Raw genomic sequence first — 25450 nt, 5'->3', positions numbered from 1 at the left:
ATCCTGGGTATATTCAGTGCCCTGTCCTTGTTGGTGTGTGTGTGTGAGTATAGTGTGTGTACATTGTGTGAAATTCCCTGCAGTCCAGTCTCATCATGAAGAGAAAGTCTGTCCCTGGTGTTCACCAATCAGGTTCCATCGAGTTTGAGTGTCTCAGTGAGTTTTGTGTCATGTTTCTCGTCCTCTAAGCTGCTCGGTTCCTCTGGGTTCCACTGCCACTCCTCACTCGGGTCTTATTTCTTAGTTTGACATGTTTTTACACTTAAGACTCCAACCAGCATGGATGACTTCACAGTCTCTGTGTGGAGGAGGAGTGATGGAGTTAAAGCCAGTATAGGTTGTGATTGTTTATTGATTCTAATTAATATACTGTACTGTAGTTATTGGATAGAGATGTGTTAGAGGTCAGCCTGACCGATTCATGGCTTGGCCAGTAATATCGGCCAATGTGAGCTTTTCACAGACACATCGGTATCAGAGGTTTATGTTTGCTGATATGAAAAGTTTAATTTTACAGAAGAAATTTGGTTTAATTTGTGTTTAATTTACACACAGCCCCAAAAAATCGACATCGTTCCGCCTCTAATTCAATTTAAACTCGTACAATATCGTGCAAAGAAATCTAGAGCCTAGTTCTGCTAGAATTTGTTGAAACTGAGACTGTTATGTATCTGGCAATGAGAGCAACTTCTTTAAACCCAAGTTCAAACTAATGTGCACGTCTGAGAGACAAACAGAGAAGACGAGTCGTTAGCTGCAACATCGGTTTGAGTCCCCGAGGACGTGGCTTTGGTCCATCGAGACAAGTTAAATCCTGTGTAATGTGATTTAAATGGAAAACACTGAGCTAGTGTTACACAATGAGTGTTGCAGTGACTCTGTCTTCACTGTCTTTCTCTCTTTTCCTCTCAACTTGATGAGATGAGTGACATGTTAGATTCCCGGCGATACTCCGCTCTGCTCCTGGTAAACCCCCGTCGGTCGGACCGGCTGCTGGAAAGTGAGGCTGCCTTCTGTTTGTCAGTCGGTGATGAATCTATTGTGTTTTCAATCTCTCCTCACACTGTCTCTCTGTCTATTCCATTAGGAAAAGAGGATCACTTTTATGTTACAGCAACTCAAAGACCTGAGTGCTCAGGGCCCGTCTGTCTGCTGGTCACAAGTGTATACGCTTGTGTGTGTGTGTGTGTGCGTGTGTTTGTGTGTGTGTGTGTGTGCACGTACGTGCTCATGCTTCCAGCCTCTCGCATCAATGCTTCAAAGGTCTAATGTAGCCAAAGCACTGATAAACACTTTGTGAGCCCAGGAGAGGGACTGCTTGTCAACTTGTCTATGTCTGACTTCACAGACACACACACACACAAACACACAGACACACACAAGGAGCTCTGTTGTGCACAACCCACTCCTCAGCATGTGTTGAATCAAAAGCAGAATCCAAAACTTCCTTCCCCCACTTCCTCCCACAACTCCTCAGTGTTACGACTCCGACTAAGTGGCAGGTTAACTATTTTGTTATTGTATATCTAACATCCCTGTATATAAAACAGTTTGAAATGTATGTTGCTCTCGCTCCACCTGCTGAACAAATATTCAGTACCATAAATTAACAAGGATTAATATTTCATTTTACCTCCGAGAGGAGAAGGAAGAAGCAAATTGTTTTGTTGTTGTTGTTGGAAACGGAATTTAGCTCAGAGGAATAACATCCCTGTTTCCTGGGTTCGTGACATTTTGCCTTTGTGTTGGTGTTGTGGATCCTGCTGGATAAGGTTAGCTCTTCAGTGGAGAAGGCAGTGGGTGAAGTGACGGGTCACGCAACAACAGAGACACAAGTTATTTTTGAACTAGAAGAACTATTGGAAACTTCAGAGTCCAGCTTCATATGAAGATATTTGTTTGACTCCAGTCCTGATGAAGACGTGTACGAAGGTGGAGGACATGGAATTTAAATGTTCCCCCATTTATCCTCATTAATTTATAACAGATTGCGATTATTTTGCAATTAAATTTTGTGTCTGTGACAGTTCATGCTTGAGTCAGCACAGATTTGTTTTATTGATGATCCTATATGAAAAATAAGGCGTCCATATTGATATTCCATAGTGTAGATGAGCATGTTGCTTGTCTGCTCTCCGGCCCATTAGTCCCAGTCTCCTCTGGAAACGCCTGCAGGTGCCGCTGCCTGCTCTCAGCTGATTGTGGAGTTAGCATGCTGCGCTCCTGGTCCCAGGTCAGCACTCTGCACGCTGCTGTGATATTAATGTATTATTTCCATTTCTGCTCGTTGGAGTTAATCTGTGAACCTCAGCTTGCTTTTCCACCGGAGCACCTGGTGAAGTAAGGTTTGTAGACAGGCGTGTGTGTGTGGGGGTGGAGCTGTGTGTGTGTGTCCCTGTGCGTGCTGCCGTACACACTCCTGCATCATGGCTCAGCGGCCGACATGTTAGACCAGAGTCTGATTGGATTCCACGCTCCAGAAACATTAAACCCAGTGACTCATAGACAAAGGTTGAAGTGAGGTGTGTGTGCGTGTGTGGGTCTATTTTTTACATTATGTGTTAGGGAGCCTTTCCCAGGAGTGCACTGGTTTAAATGTGCCTTCTTGGAGATTACATTTACTCTCCTGTGTGTGTGTGTGTGTGTGTGCACATGCAAACCTGCTTGTGATACCCTGGTGCTGCAGGAGAGTTCAATTGTCCTTCAGATCAAGGTCAGAGAGGTTCACCCTATCTCCCTGCTCCATCTATTAGCTGTCCAGTTGAGGTACTGGTGGATGGATGGGCAGAGAGCTGAAGTTAAACAGTCACCCAGTGGCGGAGAAGGTTAATGTCCAGATTACTGATTGCCTATTTAAAACTGTAATTGGTAGAATAATCTACTGGATGGATGTTTAATTACTATAACTGTCAAGAATCTAACAAAACACTATCGGATTCCCTTCGAGTCTTATTTATTAGATAGTTCTTCCTCTGAATACGACTGAGGGTGGAACTCTGGATCACAGGATTTCTGAAACATCAAGAAATATCAGTATTTGACATATCGCTCACTGTGACCACGTCAGTTGTCTGTGACCCCATCACATCTAAACTGTCTCCACTCACATCTGACCATCTCTCCTCTCCTGTCTGTATCTGCTCTAACATTAGCTGGTCTGTTGTTCCCAGTGATGGATCCCTCTAGGTGGTGGGAAAGGACACTGCTACTCACACACTTATCAATGGATCCACCAACCCATGTGCTCCCCCGAGCGCCTCTCTCTCCTCCCTAATCTCCTCCTCCTCCTTCCTGGAATGGGTTTTGGTCCGTTAGCTGAGAGGCCGTCTTGAGTGACTCATCGATCCGGGGTCTTCTTGACATGTGTCAGCGCTGATGTAGCCAGGTGACAGGATGAAGGGGTTGAAGTAACACGAGGATGACATGCCCCCGTGCTCTCTGTGGATTTGAGGAGGCACTTCAGTGATGGGAGATTGGAGCATTGGAAACCTTCTGGTTTAACGACAATGTGAAAAATGTGTTTTTAAAGGTAAAATCAGGTGGACTGTGGTACCTGAGGCCTCAGGGGATCGGACAGCTGGTTTCTTTGGAACAGAGAGTTGCAGAGTTTATGGGAAATATGAACATAATACTGGGAGACATTTGCACCAATGTCTCTAACCACTGATGTGTAGTCTTCAATAATTGAAGCCTGGGCTCAGCCTGAGAGATAGGGTGTAGAGTTCGGACATCCAGGGGGAGCAGAACTGCTGCTCCTTCACTTCAACCCTGAAGTGGTTCGGTCATTTAATCAGAATGACTCTTTGGCGCTTTCCATTGGAAAGGGGCTACTGGGAGGACACTCAGGGGTAGACCCCAAATCCTTTTGAGGGACTTCATATCCCATCTGGCTTGGGAACATCTCCGGATCCACCAAAAGGGGGATACGTGGCTGGGTAGAGGGACGTCTGGAGTGTCCCACTTAACTGGTTACCACCTCTGCAACCCAATGTCTGATAAGCAGCAGAAAATAAATGTGCAGATGGAAGGAGATCTGGTTCCAATTTAAAGTTATCAGTGACCCTGATCCTGGTTTGGTAAAACTCATTGAAAACATCACAGTTATAACGTAATAATTCCAATGAGCCATTTGCACCTTAAATAAACCAAAACATTTAAATCACTTCAGAACCTTTGTTTTTTCCTATTTGTAAAATACATGTATTTATCGCTTCTCTACTAACTCCGTTTTTAAAACAGTTTGATTATCCAGTCACGGTCACAAAGGAAGTAGCCGAACGAAGGTGAAAAAGCTAAATAATGATTTCCCTACGAGGACGTTTCTTGAAGGATGAGTTTAATAAAGTCCGAGCTCCTGTGAGTCTCAAGCCCCAAACCAAAGTTGTTTTTATCCATAAGACACAAATTCAATGAAAGAACAAACCACCTGTCTGTTTCTCTGTGAAAATTGAGAGCAAGCTTCTCTCATCCCGATGGGAGCCAGACTAACAAGCTGCCTATCCCAGCATCACACTGACTGACCAAACTCTCTGCTTCAATGAGAACAAACTTTAAAGTTTAAAACAAAATACAACAACATAAAAACTAAAGTGTTTAGTCTGACACATCATCCGCCTCTGGGATCAGGCAAAATATGTTTATTAATATTCTCATGAGCAAAAAGCTTTTTTGCACAGAAAGTAAAAATCCCTTTGTTTGCCTGAGAGTTTGTTTACACAAACATCTTCTGTGACCCCTGAACCGCCGGAGCCTCTGCAGGGAAGCTGCTGATGTTGTTTACATGCTCATGTTAATTAAATTACTAAGATCTGAGTGGGGGGACGATTAGCATGCTAGCAGTAATAGCTAGCAGGGAATCCGATAGCCCATTATCATAATGAGTCCCTTTGGCGCTCCGTGTTTGGGAGAGAGAGAGGGGGAAGCGTTTATGTCGGTCGCCCAGAGAGGAGACTAACTTCAAAGTGTTGTGTTTTGTTTTTTGTTGCACGATACATGATTCGAATTGATTCGTCCAACCTGGATAGAATTAGATAATGTCACTGCTGGGATGTGGCAAAGAGGAAAACATGTTGTTTGCCAGTGAAACACAAACACACACTCCCACACTCCCACATACACACACTAACACACACCGACACACTCACAAATTCTCTACTTGCAATGCTGATATACAAATTTGTCACAGTTTTTGCGAATAATTTCCCTGCTGTCTGAAGCCCTGAGCTGCTGTGGAAGATGAAATCAACACATGCACAGACAAGCAGTCACATGAATACACTCAGTCTCTGCAGGTGCTCCTGTACAAATATGCACACAAACACACAAACACTCTTGGAGGAGGGAGTTCTGCACTGCAGCTCTGCATGCATCCTTCTCATTACCAACCTGTTTATACTATTGTTGCACATGGTTTCTCGACCCTCTTTATTCCTATGGTCAGCATCAGGTTTGTCTTTATTAACAGTTACAGCCGTTGTTTAAAGTGCTGAGGGTTTGAAGTTGAGATCATTCACTAAATGTAAAGATGGACGACACATGTCCGGTTCCTCCCGCTACTCAAAAATCAAGCCGACATATCCTGGGTACAAACCAGCTAGTGTCAGCCACGGTATCCAGGTCCCACCCATACACACACTTAACCAATCGTGAGACATTCTCGCCCATGAACACTTGAACAAACATCAGAACCTCCAACATTAACAGAAACCATCTTTAAGAACATTCATTTCACTTTCTGGTTTGGTCCATGTCCCATCCACTTACATGGATGAGCTATGGTTTATGACCTATACCACAGCCAACCACCAGGGGGCAAAGTAGTCGCTTTTTGGGTGCAGTCGTGTCGTCCATCTTTATGTAAAGTGTATGTTTGCGATGGAGTTTATTTTTCTGTAATAAATAATGCACCGAAGTTCACCTGTTATTTGTCCCTTGTTACTTTACCACCTGGTATCGTTCTCCTTGCTTCCTCCACCAGACTTCCCAGTAACATGCACTTCAACTGAACGCTCCTCAGCTCCGTGCACAGCGACCAGTTTGACTTCAGATCAAAGTTTTTTTCCTTTTTTTTTGAACTCTCTACAGAAACTAAAGCCCAGGAGCAAAGACAGAAGACATGGAGCTGCTCTGACTTCATTAACTCTAAATTCGAACACCAACACTTGTCTTTCATTCCATCTCCAGAGGACGAGACGGAGACATATCGCTTCATATATTCCCACTTCCCCCGAGCAGTTTGAATATATGCAGCGATAAGTTCACTACATCTGTCCTCTAACTCTCATGTTCTCTCTTCTACTCCCACGTGCGCTAATGTCTGCATCCAGACGGCCTTATAACGCTCGTATGCTTTATTCTAAAGCCTTTAAAATTGACTCTATTAACGAAAGTACAGTGATTTATGTAGAAGATTAAACATTGTGTGTATGGACCAAACACAACAGTTTATCTAAATGATAATAAATTGAAAAGAACTGCTCCAAACGTTGACCTCTAGTATTTCCATTCTCCTGCAGATGCCAAGGCCTGCCCCTCCAAAGACTTCCAGTGCCGGAACGGAAAGTGCCTGGCGCCGATCTTCGTGTGCGACGGCGACGACGACTGTGGCGACGCCAGCGACGAGGAGAAGTGCTCGTCGCCCTCTTGTGGTCAGCACGAGTTCCGCTGCAACGACTCGGAGTGCATCCCGGCCCTGTGGAGCTGCGACGGGGACCCGGACTGCAAGGACAAGTCGGACGAGTCCATGGAGCGCTGCAGCCGGCGCACGGAGCCCCAGAAGCCGCGCTGCCCCGTGGGCGAGTTCCAGTGCGGCAGCGGGGAGTGTGTCCACATGAACTGGAAGTGTGATGGGGACGCCGACTGCAAGGATAAATCCGATGAAGCAAACTGTCGTAAGTAGCACTGGGTGAATAATAAGTGTGTGAATGAACGTGCAGGTGAAAGGGATCAGACACATGAAGCTGACATATTTTTTAAGATTATCCAAACAGCCCCAAGATCCCGAATTTATCAGACTAACAAGAATTTCCTGTTTCTCACAGTTTGAAGTAACATTTCCCCGGAGCTACCAAACCCAAGAAAGAGTCATAATGTCGTCATATTTGTTAATTAAAATGAACACAGCCAGTTTTATGACTGTGAAATAACTTCATGATTTTCAGCCCCCGGACATTGGATCTTACATCTCTACATGTCCAAAAACAATTTTCCCTTTGTAATACCTGGACTTTCTGAATTCATAAAAAAACGAACAACTTATAGTATTTTAACAGCTGTAGCATTCTAGCCCAGTATGGAAGTAATGATTGCTGCCTCAAGGTAAACCCTCTCAAAAAATACATACAGAGAATGATACCATAGAACTTATTTTATTATTTTGCCTCCTGTCATAAATGAAAAAGAACACAAATAAATGAATAAATCTAGGAAATACACAACAATCACCCACTTCAAAAAGCTTGAAAGTGGGTAAGGTCATTATTGGTTGCTGTTGAAGAATTAAGAAGTTAAAAGCAGTCTTTAGTGAAAGTGATTAATGGAGACGAATCGTACAATAATGTTTTGTTGAGGAACAACGGAACTAAAAGACTTCACATCGTCGGCAAAGATTATCTGACAAATCTCGTTGTGCGACCAAACGACTGAAGATCGATGCAAACTTCATCACGATGATCCATAGAGTGTGTTGCTGTGCGACCATGTGATCTGCAGGAGCAGGGACACAGAGTGTGTGAGTGTGTGTGTGTTCAAGTGACCGTTTGTGTGTGGGGGGGGGGGGGGGGGGGGAGTGTGTGTGTGTGTGTGTGTGTGTGGGAGGTGAAGGTCCTTCATCAAGCAAGACTCCCATCTGGTCTCCTCTTCACACAATTTCACACACTTTCTCGCACACACACACACACACACTCACAAACAGCGCTCGGCGAGATGAAAGCAGCTTCACACATATGAAGTGATACACACACTGATTGATACACAATCACACACACACACACACTAATGCTTTCAAAGAGAAAAATACCTGTGTTCATGTGTATCGTCATTGATTTGCACATTTTCATTTAGTTACAGATACTGAAGCTGGAATAATCACACAGTCATGGAGGATTTATAAAATCTATAAAAACACACAGTCAGTGTTATCACTAAAGAAGGCAAAGTTCAATGAGCCTTTACAGCATATTGATCATTGTTCATGATTCTGTATAAATAAAAGCCCATAACTTTTTGTTTCTTTTAGAGCCATATAAGGACACAGGTCGAGATGGGACAGACTTTTATTTAAAAATATATTTGACAACATGGTTTAAAAAAAGATATGCAAATGAGCATCAGGGTCATATACAGTAGATGCACTAACACTCTAATGTTCCTGGTCTTTAATTCCTCTCATCTGGATCATTAAAAGATAAATAAGTCACGTTTTCCAGATCTATACAACACGTGCTTCACAGGCTGTCATCGTTTCAGATGCACTTGTTGTTATATTCATCACACGAGGTTGTAGGTGACCTTTAAGAAAATAGACCCTGTGTGTTTTAGAGCTTGACGAACTTATTGTTTGATCGATCAGAGCCTTTCACAGACATATTGATATCTGCAGTGACGTTTGCTCATATGAAAAGTTATATTACAGAATAAACAATGCAGAAAAGCGTTATGAAGCCTCACTACCAGATTATATCTACTCTGAACACCTGCACCTAATTTTCCGAAATAAGATATATTTAAAGATTCTGTTTTCTAGGATTTGTATGATCAAATGTTTTATGTTTTATTAATGCGCAGTAGGCCGACATGAACAAGAGCAAACCCCGGAAACATTTCTGACAGAGAGACATCAATGCAAGTGCTGTTTCCTGCTCTACATGTGTCTGAGGCACCATCTGTCTCAATAACATGGTTTAGAGCTGCATGTGTTTGACATGTATTTGATTGGATGCTCATCAAAGTGCGGGTGGGCGTGGGCGTGTGTTGGTTTGTGTCAGATGAGGTGTAATTGTCTCAGATGTCTCTGTGTGTAATGTAAATGAGAACATGGGCCCAGTGCAGGGAGGGGAATCAGAAATGTGACAATCACTTCATACCTCCAGTTTGCTCTCTCCTCCTCCTCCTCCTCCTCCTCCTCCTGCATTTGAGGAACGGTCAAATCTCATCTCTCGGTTTCTTCTCCTCTTTTTTCCCTCCATCCACCATCTCTCCGCAGACGACAATCCGGTGTTATTACAATTCATCTCGGGGATTTATCACAATTAGCTGAGCTCAGATCCCAATCATGTGGCTCATTTTTTTCTGATGGCGCAGGATTACGTCTTTCACACTTTGGCAGAGTTTGGCATTAACATATGTTTGTCCTCCTCCGTCTATTTATGTATTCGAGCAGCAGAAGTCTGAGTCAGCCTCCTGCAGCTCATGTAAACTTAACTCTCATCATTTAAATTGTCTGCTCATCTACGGCGCATGTGTGAATTCAGCGATTGTGCGTTGTGTGTTTTTTTGCGCGGCCTCTGCAGCGATTGATCAGGTCTGCCATCGCTCTCTCGGCAGAGCTGCTCGGAAACACAACGCATGAATAATTAAACAGTCGGTTAAAAAGACGAATGAGTTAAATAAACCTGCCCTCTGCCGTTAGAGGAAGCAAACACAAATGTCTACAGTCTACAAGACACACACACACACACACACACACTCAATAGGTCACTGGATGGTGACTCTCCTCACACAGTGAATGAATACCTGCCTGGTTTTCTTTTCCATTGGGGCTTTCATAGGAAGGAGTATTTCTGTGTGTTCGTTTGAAAATGCTCTCTACTTGTGTTATGATCCTTTTGATTTATATCATCTCATAGATTCTATTTTGACTTTAATTAAAATACAACAAGTGACTTGAATCTAACGTGTCTGTATATTTGTGTCTCTCAGCGCTGCTCACATGTCGGCCTGATGAGTTCCAGTGTGGAGACGGCTCTTGCATCCACGGAACCAAGCAGTGCAACAAAGTGCACGACTGTCCGGACTACAGCGATGAGGCAGGTTGTGTTAACGGTAAGGAAGCTGAGCGACATGCTACACAACTCCCTGATCACCAGCTGCACAATACATTTACAACAACTCTTCATTTGAGTTGGGAGGGTTCAAACAGGTGGAAACCAATGACTTGTAAGCCCATCTAATAGTGCTAGTAGGCCCCAAATTTTAAAGATGTGGCTTCTGGTTAATATTGTTGTAAACCTCCAATTCTGTTGCTGAGAAAATTCATGTGCAACTCCTAAAAATGTTATCCCCTCATTCATCTTCAGTGTTTTCCCCGGAGGATCACAGAGGATCACGGTATCACAGATGGTTACATTCGGCTGAACCTGTTGATTCTGCCTCATGAATAAAGACGTACATTATGAAACTGCTAAGTGCAAACGACAGAGGAGTGAGAATCAAAGCGTTTGAAGAGTCTCAGTATGTTAAGATTTTAAATCCCCTCTAATACATCCAATACGGCTTCACAGGTTTGTGTTTGGATTAACAACAAACTGCGTATGGCGTAAACAAGCCTGTTTGCAATATTAGGCAATGAATATCACCTCACTGTCACCATTTTTATAATTATGTAGAGCCTGGTATTTTAAGATGCAGTTATTTAAATGGATTTCCACCATAAGTTAAACCAGTAAAAATAAATATATATGAAGGTGTCACTTGTTGTCTTTATGTTTCATTGAGTTTAAGGAATCACCATAAGTTTATTCATCATTCAACCAATTTATAGAATATATCCATTTACATGCAATAAAATGTGTTATCTTCTATATTAAGCCATTTAAGGTGAATATGGAGTCTTCTCACCAAACATCCCCTCTCGCTCTGGCACCACGTGTTGAGGCAGTGAACTTTATCTTGAACCCGGTGTTCTGGAGTGCAGCTGGGAAAGTGAAATTGATTTAGTTTTTTGTTCTTACGCCTCACAGTTACACCTGTACATATGATATAGAAATACACAAAAATACAATGACAAGGAGGAAGAGGCAGTTTGTGTGTTTTTCATTCACATTGAAAATGACATTAATAGTTTTACATCCCTACAACTTTGTGTCGCAAGAGCAAAACAAATGTTTATATATATTTATTGTTAATGTTGAGTCACTACAGATAAAATGAATCAGTTCACCAATATTCTGATATTAACCTAATCAAACCCATAGTGTGAATAAGACACTGTCAGGTAAACACCCTTTTCTGATGACCTTAACCAGAATAAGGTCATATTTGGAAAAAGCAATAATCAAATGAACACATATGGAGTATTTTGATCACACTTGTAAATGTTTGAATAGACTTATAATGTCCTATTGGAGTTTTAACAACATTTTGGGAAAAACATACAACAGTGGAAATAAGATTTAACAATAAACAGGAGCTGTAGCTTTTTTCAAAATTAGCAGTAGCAGCATCTTAAAATTAAACTATTTCAGTTTGGGGTTTTAAAAGCTGGTTGGAATAATGTTGGACGTAATGATGTGAGTCATAATCAGACTGTGTTATCCACCATTTAAACAGGAAAATGAATGAAATATTATTTTAACAAGTTGTGTAAACACAGAATTGGTATAATGTCTTATCCAGAATAAGCTCAACAGTTTTATAACAATAAAATAATGTGAAATAAATAGAAACGTACATTGGATTCTGTGACGCATATGACTGTTGTATCATTGGTATCTTTTAATGATCAATTTGCTTCCTGGTGGGATTGAAGGTCATGTTGTAGGAAACTAATTCCTACAACAGCCTGAAGCCCCTGGACACTGTGTATTTGTTGTTGTAGAGAGGGATACATTTCAGTGAGTTAAAGCCTTTAATCTTTAACTCTGATTGAACGTTGTGTTTTTTTTTTTCCACCCACAGTTACAAAGTGTGACGGCGCCAAAAAGTTCCGCTGCAAGAACGGAGAGTGCATCGACAGCAGCAAGGTGTGTGATAACGTGAAGGACTGCAAGGACTGGTCCGACGAGCCCGTGAAGGAGTGTGGTGAGATGATCCCCCCCCCCCTGGTCCCTCTTCACACTCAGACACACACACACACACTCATTAGCTCCATCACCCCCCCACAGGCGTACATGGATGTATATACATGTTAATGCAGCAGCACCGGCATCACCATTTCCTTCTAATGTGGGTGGTCACTTTCTTCAGTAAAAGGATTTCTCATTTGATCTCGGCATTGGGAATCGGGACGTTCTCCGAGCGGCCTTGTTGTGATCAAAGAGCCGAGCCCGTCTGCCCCACTGGTGCGATCTGAGCCGGGGGGGGGGGGGGGACGTGACCGGACTACGTTACCCACAAGCAGCCGCACGGATTATGCACACACCATAAATAATTACCACTCAGCGATGTTCGGTCACGGGTTTTACATCACAGGCAATGCAATCAGGCTGTAAACACAACGAGGCAGCTGAGAGAAACACACCAGTTAATAAAATCCATCAAGTGAATGTAGCTTGTGTAATTGCAATTGAAGTAAGTTGAGATGCATCGGTGGGATTTCACGCGAGTGCACGTTCAAGCAGGTTTCTCTGAGATTACCGGTGGAAAAGCTGCATCTGCGTCTTGTTCTGAAAACACTGAGGCACATGTGTATCACCCTGTTACCACATCATTACCGTGACAGGATTCTGACTCTGTCCATAACCCTCTCACTCCTTCTCCATGATTTGGTTCTGACTGACAACCTAAAGCATGTGATAGCTGCACGGCGCCCGATATCAAACCTTGTTGATCGGGAGCCTTGTGTCCTTGAGTCCTCTGCAGCAGCCTGGTCCCTGTTCCGTGTTTCAACATTTGCTGCATGTCTTCCCGGCTCTCGCCCACTAAATATGTCCTATCAATAAAACCCAAAGTGACCAATGATAGATCCTGAAAAGGAGCCGGACTTCAGCAATGGTCAACACGAGAAAAAAACGCTCAGGAGACAGATTCCTGCTCTCTATCGATGTTCATAAGTATGTGGACAACTGAATATAACATCCATATAGATGTTTAATTCCCAAAACATGGGCCTTAATATCCTGCTGTAGCATCTTCCATTCTTTTGAGGCTTTTTCCAGACTTTGGAAATCAAGAGTAAAGATCTGCTCCCATTTATCTGCAGGAGCATTGAGGCGTCTGCAAGCAGTCAAGTGCTGAAGCCCTGCCAAGTTTTAAAAACTGAATAAAATATCTTTGTTTCTTTACCCGGTTGTTTTTGTTGAGGTGAAAAGGGATCATCCCCAAACTGTGAACACAAATTTGGAATAGCATTCAAAATGAGACGATTACTATTGAAGGGGAACTCAGCAGATTGCTCACAGCAATTTGTAAAGTAATCATTGGAGTATTATTTAGCCTGGTTACCGTAAAGAGCGAGAATACAGAAGCCAAATCACACACAGGCTTGAGTGCCCCCTTGTTTTACGGCAAATAGACTTTAATATTATGTTGATGCAAAGCTGTTACACTGATATATAGAATAAATTATGCTTTCTATATAGATTCAAGCCTTCATAAGCTATTTTTCTTCCTGTTAAAGCAAATTTTCTGAGTCGTTACTTCCATAATTCTCTCCATCAGTCTCTCAATCTCTGTTCTTCCACTCTCTCTGTCTGCTCTCTGTACTCCCACTGTCTCGCGGTGGTACCTGTAGCCTTGAAGCTTAAATCTTTAATGTAAACCGGTAATGAAGTACCAGCTTTAGTTCTCGGGCAGCGATCCCTCTCTCCTCCCCGGAGTGCTGCTGAAAGCTAAAAGGATAAATGGAGAGCAGGGAAACGGATACAAATAGAAGGGGACAGGGAGGAAAGGACGACTGAGAGACGGTCCAATCTGTTCTGCTGAAAGACAAAACCAGGAGGAAGTGAGATGAGAGGGTGAAGGAGAGAATGTGCTCAGGCAACAATAGGCTTCATAGCCGAGTGGCACCTGGTACATGAAGCCAAGTTCCCTGCTGGAGGATGGACTGGTTCCAGGTGCGTTTGGCTAAGACTGCTCCTGTGGGCCATGAGCCGGCACGCAAGCAGACCCACATCAAAACCCTGCACACAAACCCACACACACACACACACACAAAAACACACAGACACACACATCTCTGTGTCCCTTTTCTAAGCCCATATTTTCTATTTCAAATCACCAACTGTTTCTTCAGCTTCAGTGTCCCAAGCCTCTGAATTTCGACCCTCTTTCCTTTCCTGGCCTCCACGCCTCACTCTTCCTCCGTCCTTCCTCCTCTTCTCTCTCTGCAGGCGTGGACGAGTGTGCAGACAACAATGGCGGCTGCTCCCACATATGCAGGGACCGCAGAATCGGTCACGAGTGTGACTGTCCCTCCGGCTACAAGCTGCTGGACAAGAAGACTTGTGGAGGTAAATTTAAAAAAACTACTACAGAACCTTTTTTTTTGCTTTTGCTTTGAAGAACCCTGTGAGAGATGTGGATCCAACAAGGCTTCTGAACGTACTGGTGGACATCTACTGGTTTGAAGAAGCGTTAAATAACTTGTTAGGGACTTTAGATTGAAGGTGATTGGTGGTTCCTGCGTTCAGTAGAGACACAGAGCTGGGCTGCCTGGTAGCAGAGGTAAACTGCTGCTTTAACAATACTTGTTTATTGTGGTTAATAAATATTATTCCACTCTTTAATAAAAGGTTACAGTGAGACATCTGACTGTAGAGTCCGATTACAACATCTGAAATGTTCTATAATTAATTGGAAAGAAAGAAGATATAAAACTCTTAGAAGAAGACATTAAATCAAGAGTGGTACAACAGTAATACTAATTATAATATTAGCAATAAATTGATCCTATGAAGGGCAATTCCCTTCAGAACATCTTTATTATATTAGATAAACAACGCTTCTCTTATCCCTCATTCTTAAGACATTGTCCCTTGTGTGTGTGTGTGTGTGTGTGTGTGTGTTTTGTCTGTAGATTTTTCCATCTTTATCTATGAGCCATATTTCTGTCCACAGACATCGATGAATGTGAGAATCCAGACGCCTGCAGTCAGATCTGCATCAACTACAAAGGAGATTATAAGTGTGAGTGCTACGAAGGCTACGAGATGGACCCCGCCTCCAAGACCTGCAAGGCCGTGGGTGAGCCATATAACACACACACACACACACACAGACACACACACACATAAAGAGGTAAAGACACACACACTCTCATTGATGGATGATCTCACCGAATTCGCAGAGACCCTCTCTTATACACACGTTGCTTACTTTCCCAGTCCAGCAGCCCTAACTACAGAGTCACATCCCACACTATTCTCACACTGTGGGACTGTGTGGAAGGAGGCTCTCGCTCTGTATGCAGACACTGCACAGCAATCTGTGCAAAGATAAATATTTGCCATCCTTCTCTGCAGTCCCCGCTAATGAAAAGTTTTCAGCCAGCTGCCTCGGCTCTCCTTGGAGTGTCGAGGGAAGGCTGCTGTGTGGGAAGTGTGCTGCCCGCTCGCCAAAGGACACGAGCAGGGTCCTTGCCTCTCGTTGGACTGGGTAAATACTCTGGGACGTTGCTGTGAATGAGAATAAAATCATTCAATTCTCAAAGCTGCACTTGGTTCAAATGCTGCCAAACGATGAGCGGCTCATGTCCTGAGGTGGAAATGCTCTGTCGTTTCTTAGCTGCACTGATGGTGCCTGGGATACAGAGTCATCGGTCACATCCACAGAGAAGCCTGGGAACCCGCGTCCTTGCATCTCAACCAAAGACTGTAAATAAAGATGGAGGATGCATCTGCGCTTTGTCCCGCAATCGAGAAACGAAGCAGTAATATCACAGAGGCAGACGCTGCCGTCTTCCACCAATAACATTTGGAGGCTGTGCAGTAGTGACCGAGCGATGGAGCTGATACATGCACCGGACCAGATTCTTTAATAAAATCAAACTTGCAGATCAGTGTGATAAGAAATACCTAAAATAATTAGGAAGAAACTTATTTGACGGATGTTTGGATATTTCATTTTGGCCCAGGTCCCATCCACTAACATGGAGGAAGTGGGGTTTATGACCTGTAGTTGTCCAACTGTTTTTACAGTCCACAGTCTCAGCTTGTCTCCACTCAAAGCTTTAGTGTTTGTCCTTCAGTTGTAGGTCAGGTCAGCTTTTGCCGAAGCGGTCAAATCTAAGTGTAAAATGTAAAAGTAGCTGTTCGTTAAACTGCCTTTCTGAAAAGTTCATCTCGAGGTCCGTGTGTTTTTAATCAGCCTCCTCCACAGTCCGTCTGTTACAGCTGGCGTTAGCGATAACGCCGCCGCCGCCTGTCAACAACCACTCAAACACCTGCTGATAACGTTTCCCGACAAATAAACACTTCTGCTTTGCAGTGATGTTCTGATTAAAGAGGATATTCTGCGTGCTCTGCGTCAAGCTGTGCCAAAAGGAAAACAAAGAATCCTCCGTCGTGGCAATCACTGTCACCTCAGACGTCCACTTGGTAAAATAGAAATCACCCAGAAAAGTGCTGGATGAATGCTGGGCTCTTAACGCTGTTTGAAACGCACAACAATTTGTTCTTAATGGTGAAAAGAATAGTAATAGCTATGAGTGCCGGGATTAAAGAGGATTAGAAAGTATAATCGGTTCATTATCGGTGTTGTAGGTTTCCCACAGGTCCTGGAAATTGTTGAAACTTTGACAATTTAAGAAACAAGGCTTTGAAAGTTTTTGAGAATGGACGTAAATATGCATGGTTCATTAAAAGAGCTCAGATATCTATCCTCCACGCAAAAAAATAGATATTGAGGCTCTTTTGATCGTTTTTCTTTTCATGCCTCTGTCTCCTGTGTGTTTCCCTTCTTGCCTCTCAGCTGTTCATCTTGTAAATAAATCTGTCGCACAATATATCATCGAGCACTGTGTGAGGAAAGCGGGGGGGGGGGACCACACAGGCTGACATCGCTGCAACACTCATAGAAATCAGTCCCTTAAACATCACTGATTTTCATCTCGATCCATGAATGAATCCCTCGCTATGTTAAAGAGAGTGACGTGGAATTACTTGATCCACCCTTTAGTCTGGATCTGGATTACTTGGCCCATGCACCATCCTTCCATCGAGTTTTGTGGAAATCCCTTCATTGTTTTTACCCGACTGACAAACCAGCAAACCAACCAGTAAAACCCTTAGTGGGGTTAGAATAATGAACCGTGAAACAAGCTTTTCTGTGAAGGGTCGTTGAATTTGAGCGAATTAGGGTGTGAAGTTATCTCTGATGTTTCTGAAGATGTGAGAACCCGGATCTACTTTATTAAATTCTATCAGAGACAAAACCATTTGCTATAGCAGCAATAATGCATTGCAACTACACCCTCTCCTGCACTGAGAATGGAACCGTCAACTGATTGATTTACTCTGCAAATTAACTTTTCTGCAGGAGTAGAGAGAGAGAGAGAGAGAGAGAGAGAGAGGAGAAGAGTGTTATTAGTGATCCCCACCATCGGTCTTCGGTTGAGTCATTACAGGCTGAACTGGTCTGGTAATGAGAGAGCTTAGAGCAGAAAACAGGCCCTCACTCTCTCGCTAAGTGGCATAAAAACCCACCATTGATTGCTTCATGTGTGTCTGTGTGAATCTTTATTACTGCTAGGCCGAGCAAACAGTCCCTGTCAGAGGCCGAGGCGTTTATTAGAGGGTAGGACGGGCAAACAGAGGAGGGGGAGAGACAGATAGATGGATGGATGCGTTGAATGAATATCTCTCTGCTCATTGAAGTAATGCAGTGAGATGTGTCCGCCCTGTTGATTGCTGCACACGTTATTTGTGCAGAATGGACAGAAAGTGTGACGGGACCATTGTTTACGTTGAGGGTTATTTATTCAGAGGCATAAATAGAGATGGGACTGTAAATATAGAGATGGCTGCTTTGTGGAGCTGAGGTAATGTGGACTTAATGAAGCCACGCTGAACTCCTTCTAAGACACACACACACACTCACACACACACACACACACACAAAGACATCAGCGTTGTTCTGGTCACACAAAATGCAAAGCTGCATGGTGTGATGAGATCCGACACGTGTCAAGTGTCACATCAACTAAACTAATAAGCAAGGCTCCTTATTTGTGCCGCCTCTATCTCGGAGGCATAACAGCGTCATCATGAAGTTAGCATATTCATGCATTTCCCTATTAGTGCTTATAGTGTGAGATGCTTGTGAGAAACCTTAAGGCTCCTTTGGGCTGATTTTACGCACAAAAACAGACACGTCCATTTCAAACCATGTAGCTTTTACTTTTTACTCTAAACCTTAAGTGGGAAAGTCTGCTTTGTAGCGTGAGCATTGCATCATCACCCTAAAACTTTAGATTAGACGCTTTAGATTATTATCACCAAATAATATGAAACTCTTACTGTGTTTTTCTACTTAAATGTTCTCTCTTCCAAACTGGTGCTTGTTGTGTTCCCACACTGCAGCATCCATTAGGTCCCCTGGAAAAACAAAGGATAATGTCACCTAGTCCCAATTTCTCAGAGCAGAACAAAGACATTCTTGATATTTAATGTTGTTATTCCTCTTTATTAATGAGACTTAACCATCAGTAGCACCAGGAGAAAAGCTGCCAATGTAAGTGGCCCTTAAAAACATCCATTACAAATTTGCCATCATCTGCAGACAGCCACAATTTAGCATAAACATAATAACTATAATTATAAAAAATCAGAATCAGAATCATCTGGAGATTTCCTCTTCAGTAATGTTCCTACTAAGTTTGGTGATGTAAATTGCTCTTTGACAACAGTAGACAAATGAGCCCTTTAAAGTAGTAAAATGAAATTTCCAGACTGGGTTGAGGTATGGATCAGTGGGAACAGACCACAGATCAGCTCATACAGAACTGGTTGATAAAAGCAGCTCAACTGTCACAGCGATGCAGAGAAAGTTTACAAACCGCCTCGGGTCCAAAGTCCTGCTTCTCCTGTTCCTGTTCTTTTTACCTTTTCCTTGTTCTCTGTCTTGTTTTGTCGACAGTGTCCTGCAGACTTAACCACGGGGCCGAGAGCAGTTTGTGTCTCACTTGACAGTTTGAGCACACGCTTTTCAAAGTGGGTTAAAAGCAGTGGTCACGTTTTCCCCTATAGTCGGAAGCTTTCGCCACGGGAGCTAAGATGTGGTTGAACACTGTGTAGCCTCATCTCAGATGTTTTTTCCTGCAGTTTGAGTCTTTTAACCTCAGTATTTGTCTTCCTGTCAACGAAGCCCAGTCAGCAAAGTCCTTACCACACATTTGTAGCCTTCTATTTGGAATTTATATGTAATTACCTCATTTTTAAAACATCAGAACTATTTTGACTATGAGCAGAGGAGCATATGTCAAAGCTAAGTCAAGATTCTGATTTTATAGTATATCCATTTTTGTTGATGGCAGCACACAAAAATCCTAAAGTTAGTGAACTTAATGGTGATAAAATGTATTTCTGAAGAACTTTGTAAGAAAACATCCATGTTATTTTCAGGTTGATGCATTTAGGAACCATATATCTGAGACACTGTAAAAGCATTTGAAAACAGGTCAAATTTCACCCAAGGACAACCAGAAGCTTATAACGTTTAATTCTCTCTACCAGAAGGAATGTGCCGATAAAAATCCTGAACACAAATACTAATTGCAATCTGCCTTCTGTTCTGTCGATGACTTATCAACCTTTTCGTGGTCGAATCCTTCAAAATGCAGATGCACAAAAAGCTGCACAATCTTTATTAGTAGAAGAAAAGGCGGTGGTTTCTGCCAGAGACTCCACCACAGAAATAATGAAGTGTTATATAACGTCCTGTGTCACGAGGAAAGCCGGTGAGTAGGATGACTTTTGGGACACAAGCTGTTCCCTGCTGCAGCATCTACTCATTATCCTATAGCCCGGTCTGTAACAAGCACAGCTGACATATGTCGACTTCCAGACATAAACAACATCCCTATAATAACTCCTCCGGTGTGGGCACCTTCACACCGGCTGCAGATAAACTTCCATATCAGCCTGCCCAATTTCACACTTTAAATGTTCTGACCTTTCAGCCTCTTTAGGTGGATGTCTCCTCTTACTTTGCATATCTCCTCAACATAAACAGCTGCTTTTTGTGCAAATCAATTCAACGACGCTGCAGTGGCTGACGGCAACTCCCCAGCCCGTATTTATCTTCTCACCACATTATCTTAATTAGCCAACGGGGCCGGGCCCTGAACTGGCAGCGGCGTATTTAGAAATATCAAGGGGGGGGATGTTTTTGTTAAGACGGCTGACTGTCGCTCTGCCGGGATCGAGCGAGGGGAGAAAAATATTACACTTTTTGATGACATCTCTAATGCCGTGGCCTGGAGAAAAAAAGCGACTCTGCTTTATTTATTTTCCTCCGCCTGGAGGAGGACATATTGAGGTGACAACAGTGATGAAGGATAAAAGATGTCTTGAAAAGCGGAGTCAGGGGATTGATGAAAAAGAAGCCGGATCCACCTCTGTCCTTATTATACTTACTTTTCTGTTTTTTTCTTCCTGTCGCTCTCGCTCTCCTCCTCCGCCCACCTGACCTGCTTTCCCGCCGCTGTCACTTCATCTGTATTTTTTTCTTCCTTCCCTCGCTCTTAATTACATATTCTTACTCTTCATGTTTCTATGACTCTACCTGCATCCATCTCATTTGCTTTTGCTCGTCTCTCTCTCTCTCTCTCTCTCTCTCTCTCTCTCTCTCTCTCTCTCTCCCCCTCTCTCTCTCCCCCTCTCTCTCTCTCCCCCTCTCAGCAGGTGAAAATGATGGTAACAAACCCAGTAGTCAGAGGAAAATGATTGAATCCAACAGCAGTAGAAATGTAATATTTTCTCCCTGTGCAGTAGACCATAGTAAACCTGGGCTGAGGAAACCTTCTGAGGCATGGTGTGTGTGTGTGTGTCTGTGTGTGTCTGTGTGCATGTGCGTGTGTGTGTGTTCTACAAGCCATGGTTTACTGGACAGTGGGGAGTGAGGAGTGTCATGACAGATAAGAAAGAGACAGAAAATGAAGGAAAGGAGATGGAAAATTAGACTGGTTTGGAATCGCTGAGAAAAAGAGCAAAAGATGAAGAAACAAACAAATTAAAATTCAGCACAAAACAACTTCAAAGATAAATCATTAACCTACAGCTTGATAGACAGTAGGTAGAAAGAGCCTGACTAATAGTCTATATCAGAATAGTGTGTGTCTGTGTAGCACGGAGCAGTGGGACAGGGGCCGAGGTGAACTGAGGGGCAGATCATGACAGCGCTAAAGACGGAGTTGACCTTGTCGGCTGCATGAGAAATATCCAAACGCTGGAGTCATGCTCACCTTCACTGTGCTGAAAAATGTGCCGCAGGTGAATCGATGTGCCAGCAAACATCACGCACCGTGTGCACCTGAGGACCAGAGGCCCAGAATACACTCTAACACACGGGTTGGCTGGAAATAGAAGAGTGTGTCATATCTAGCTGTTGGGCTACTTTATTCACAAGCACAGCGTGTTTGTGTGTCCGTGTGGGTGTCTATCCATGCACCTGTGTGTGTGTGTGTGGGTGGGTGCTTTGTTACAGCAGGACACTCTCACACATCATGTTGAAAGCGTTTATTGTCATATATACAGTCCTGTATAGAATTAGTCCTGTATAGAATTCTTTCTTTGCCTTCCACTATACCGTGCATAACATTATGGTGTATGTGTGCTTTTACGAATCTCATATTGCAAATACAAAAGCTGAGAAATATCTCATTATGTAACTGTCATGATTCTGCACTCACCAGTAGCCTAAGTATCCTAATAGAAAACAGTGTAGGTGGTTAACAGTGCTACTGAAATGAGAAAAGCACTTGAACATACTGATGGATTTACAGCCTTTAAGAGTGGAAACTGGTACGCGGATGATGTAGTTTTGTTTTTATCCCGCCCAGAAGACTCCCTCCCCCCTTTATTAAGACTCATTGAAAAATTTGGTGAAATATCTGGCTACACTGTAAATCTGGATAAAAGTGAATTCATGCCCCTTACAGGTGATCTGGACCCAATTTTCCTTAAAAACCTGCCATTTAAAATTGTAACAGACAAAATCAAATACTTAGGAACCACAATCCCTAAAGACCCCAAGTTAATTTATAAACTGAATTTCCTGGACATGATTGATAAATTAAAATCGAATATCGAATCCTGGAGACTGCTACCATTATCTCTGATAGGTCGTGTCAATGCAATCAAAATGGTAACTCTTCCCAGATTCCTCTATCTCTTCCAGAATCTACCTGTTTTCTTGCCCAAATCCTTTTTTAAATTATTAGACTCACTCATTCTACCTTTCGTGTGGGGTTTCAAAACGCATCGTATTGCTAAAAAACATTTAACCAAACCCAGATCAGCTGGTGGCCTCAGTTTACCAGACTTCTGCCACTACTACTGGGCAGCGAATTGCAGAGCGTTAATGTATTGGCAAAACGCACATCTGGGTAATGTTACTGCCCACACCCCATCTTGGCTCGCAATTGAACAAAGTCTCCCCGTCAGTTCTATGCCAGCCCTCCTCTTCTCCTCAGCTCAACCCTTAAAATCCATTGCTGGAAATAATTTCATAGTTACAAGCTCTTTAAAAATTTGGTATCAAATAAGGAAATCATTTAACCTGCCTGAGATCTCCTCTTACACCCCTCTCTACCGAAACCACGCTTTCCCACCTTCATTGTCTGATAACACTTTCCTTTTCTGGAGGGATAAAGGTATTGCCACCATTGGGGACCTTTATCTTAACAAGACTTTTGCCACCTTTGCTCAGCTGAAGGGGAAATATACACTGTCAGACACGCACTTCTTCCGCTACCTGCAGATTAGAGATTTCACCCGCAAAAATATTCCTTACTTTCAATCGTTGCCAGCTCCCATTGAATTATACACTCTTTTGACTCGACCTCCTGATTCTAAGAAACTCACTTCGCGATTTGTTGATCTTTTCACCTCACTTAACCCGACCTCATCCCAGCACTTAAAGGAGGCTTGGGAGAAAGACTTAGCCTTGTCGATAAGCGACAATGACTGGGAATCCTACCTCGGTGATATTCATAAATGTTCAATAAATTCAAGGCACCAACTTATTCAATTTAAGGTTGTCCACAGATTACATTATTCCTGTACCAAACTCCATTCTTTCTACCCCTCTGTATCCCCAATCTGCTCGAAATGCCAGTCAGCTGAGGGAACCTTAGGCCATCTCTTTTGGTTTTGTCCCAAATTGAACCAGTTTTGGTCTGATATTTTCAAATGCTTTTCTGAGGTATATGAGTGTAATATTTCTCCAGATCCATTCACTGCAATTTTAGGTGGCTCCCAGCACCTTTCTATGCTCACCAACGAACACCGTAGGACTATACAATACGGCATGGTCATAGCAAAAAGGAACATACTGACTTTGTGGAAGAGTGGTGAGGCGCCTTCCTTTAAGGCCTGGCTTTCAGAAACTACCAGTCTGCTGCATATGGAAAGGATCCGACACAATGTCTCTCTCAGCTCTGCAGCCTTTGATAAGATTTGGCAACCTTTCTTTTTATATTTGTCAAGAATGACCCAACAGTGATAGTCATGCTCCACTCACATTCCTTTCTATCAACGTAACTTCATGTTTTTGACTTCTATATAATGACAGGTATGTTCTGTAGATAATTGTATGTACTGTTTCAGAGCAGGTCCCCTTTATTTATTTTTTTTTAATTTATTTATTTATTTATTTTTCTCTGTCTCTCTCTCTCTTTGTACTCTCTGTTGTTTTTTTTTTGTTTTTTTTGCTGTCTGTACAATATGTGTTTGTCCATGAACACTTGTTCAATGTGTCTTTTTTCTGTCACAATATGCTTATTGCCTGTTTTATATATTGAAAATTTATAAATAAAATATTGAAAAAAAAAAAGAGTGGAAACTGTAAACAGACAAACATTATCTGTCTTTGTCCAGAGCAAACCAAACTACAATGTGTGCTGAATTCACTTAAACAGGATTTGTTGGATAGTGGATCTCAGCAAATATCAGTGGCTGAAGCTCAAGAGTTAGAGTGGAAGGTCGGTGGTTCGATTCCCTTCTCAGACCCTGCCGATCTGTCTTTGGGAAAGACACTGAATTACGTGTGAGACTCTAAAGCACTTTGAGTATCCCAAAAGAAAAAGCATATTTATCATTTTACTGTTTAACAATAGGGATGTGAAATTATTCAAAGACGTTCAGCAGATATAAACATTTATATCAAATCTGCAATGTTGACCATTTTCACCTCTTGTCGAGCTTCTAACACTCGAGAAGATGATTTACTTCAAGTTGTACTGACGTCGAGCAGCAGCGTGAAGATGTCAGGACGTCTGTCGACACTAACACACATGACACAGGTTTTTAGATGTGTGGCACAATTTGTGGGTCATTGTCAAGATCAGCTGTTGTTTCCTTGTCACGTGTTCACTGTTATATTTATGATTCACAGTATAATGGCCCATGTCTGGCAGGAAGTGGGTTGAGAATGATAAATGTCCTCTATTGGCGTCACAATAATGGTCATGAAGGGTCTCCACCTTCCCCCTGAGCTCTGCGGCCTCCCTGTCCAATCTCGCCAATGTCAAGTCATAAATAAGTGGCGGAGAATGTTCTTCAGGAGAAAGCCCTTATACATTATTGTGACATTAATGTCTTTTCCTTCTCCATCAGGGAAGAGTCCGTACCTCATGTTCACCAACCGCCACGAGATCCGCCGCATCGACCTGCTGAAGAGCGAATACACACAAGTGGTTCCCACGCTGAAAAACGCCGTGGCCCTGGATGTGGACGTTTCCACCAACAAGATGTTCTGGTGTGATTTATATCACCGTAAAATATACAGGTACACACACACACACACGCACGCACACTGGGAATACAGTACATATGATTTGTGCTGGCCATAAAAAGCATGAATGGTGGAGCACAGAGTCGCGACTTCAGGAGTTTAGAAAACACTCTTTCCTCGTCCTTCTGTCATTCTCTTTCTCCTGTATCCATCCATCTTGTCTGCTGCAACTTGGCACACCTTCTGGTTGCGTGTCAGTCCCAGATGGTGTGTGTTTGTGTGTGTGTTTGTGTGCGTGTGAGAGAGAAAGAGAGAAAGAGCGTGTCAATCACACCTGCAGGGCTCTGTCACCCGTCTGACAGTAAAGGTGGAGCTGTACGTCCTTCGCAAACACGTGTGCACACGTGCAAGTTCATTCACAGTGTGTGTGTGTGTGTATATATGTGTGTGTATGTGTGTGCGTGTCACCCTGGCGGCTGGCAGGTAGTGGGAGGGGTCCTCTATCATCTCAGCAGAGCCATATGCTCCCTTTAATTTCACTGCTTCAATAATCACCACCATTACTCATCTACATGTACACAAACACACACACACAAATTAACACGCACATACTCCAACACAC

General features: G+C 42.9%; 1 protein-coding gene across 1 annotated transcript in view; it reads left to right on the top strand.

Annotated features, from left to right (window-relative positions):
- The window catches only part of lrp8 (low density lipoprotein receptor-related protein 8, apolipoprotein e receptor), a 148174-nt gene that overhangs the window by 100523 nt on the left and 22201 nt on the right, over positions 1-25450 (top strand). The window contains 6 exon segments of the mRNA XM_053430020.1: positions 6516-6890; positions 9919-10041; positions 11896-12018; positions 14268-14387; positions 14995-15120; positions 24711-24882. Of these exon segments, the coding sequence (XP_053285995.1) occupies positions 6516-6890; positions 9919-10041; positions 11896-12018; positions 14268-14387; positions 14995-15120; positions 24711-24882 (1039 nt within the window).

The sequence above is a fragment of the Pleuronectes platessa genome, chromosome 9 (assembly GCF_947347685.1).
Source record: "Pleuronectes platessa chromosome 9, fPlePla1.1, whole genome shotgun sequence".
NCBI lineage: Eukaryota > Metazoa > Chordata > Actinopteri > Pleuronectiformes > Pleuronectidae > Pleuronectes > Pleuronectes platessa.
The sequence above is the reverse complement of the archived record's forward strand: the minus strand, read 5'-3'. Positions and strand labels throughout refer to the sequence as shown.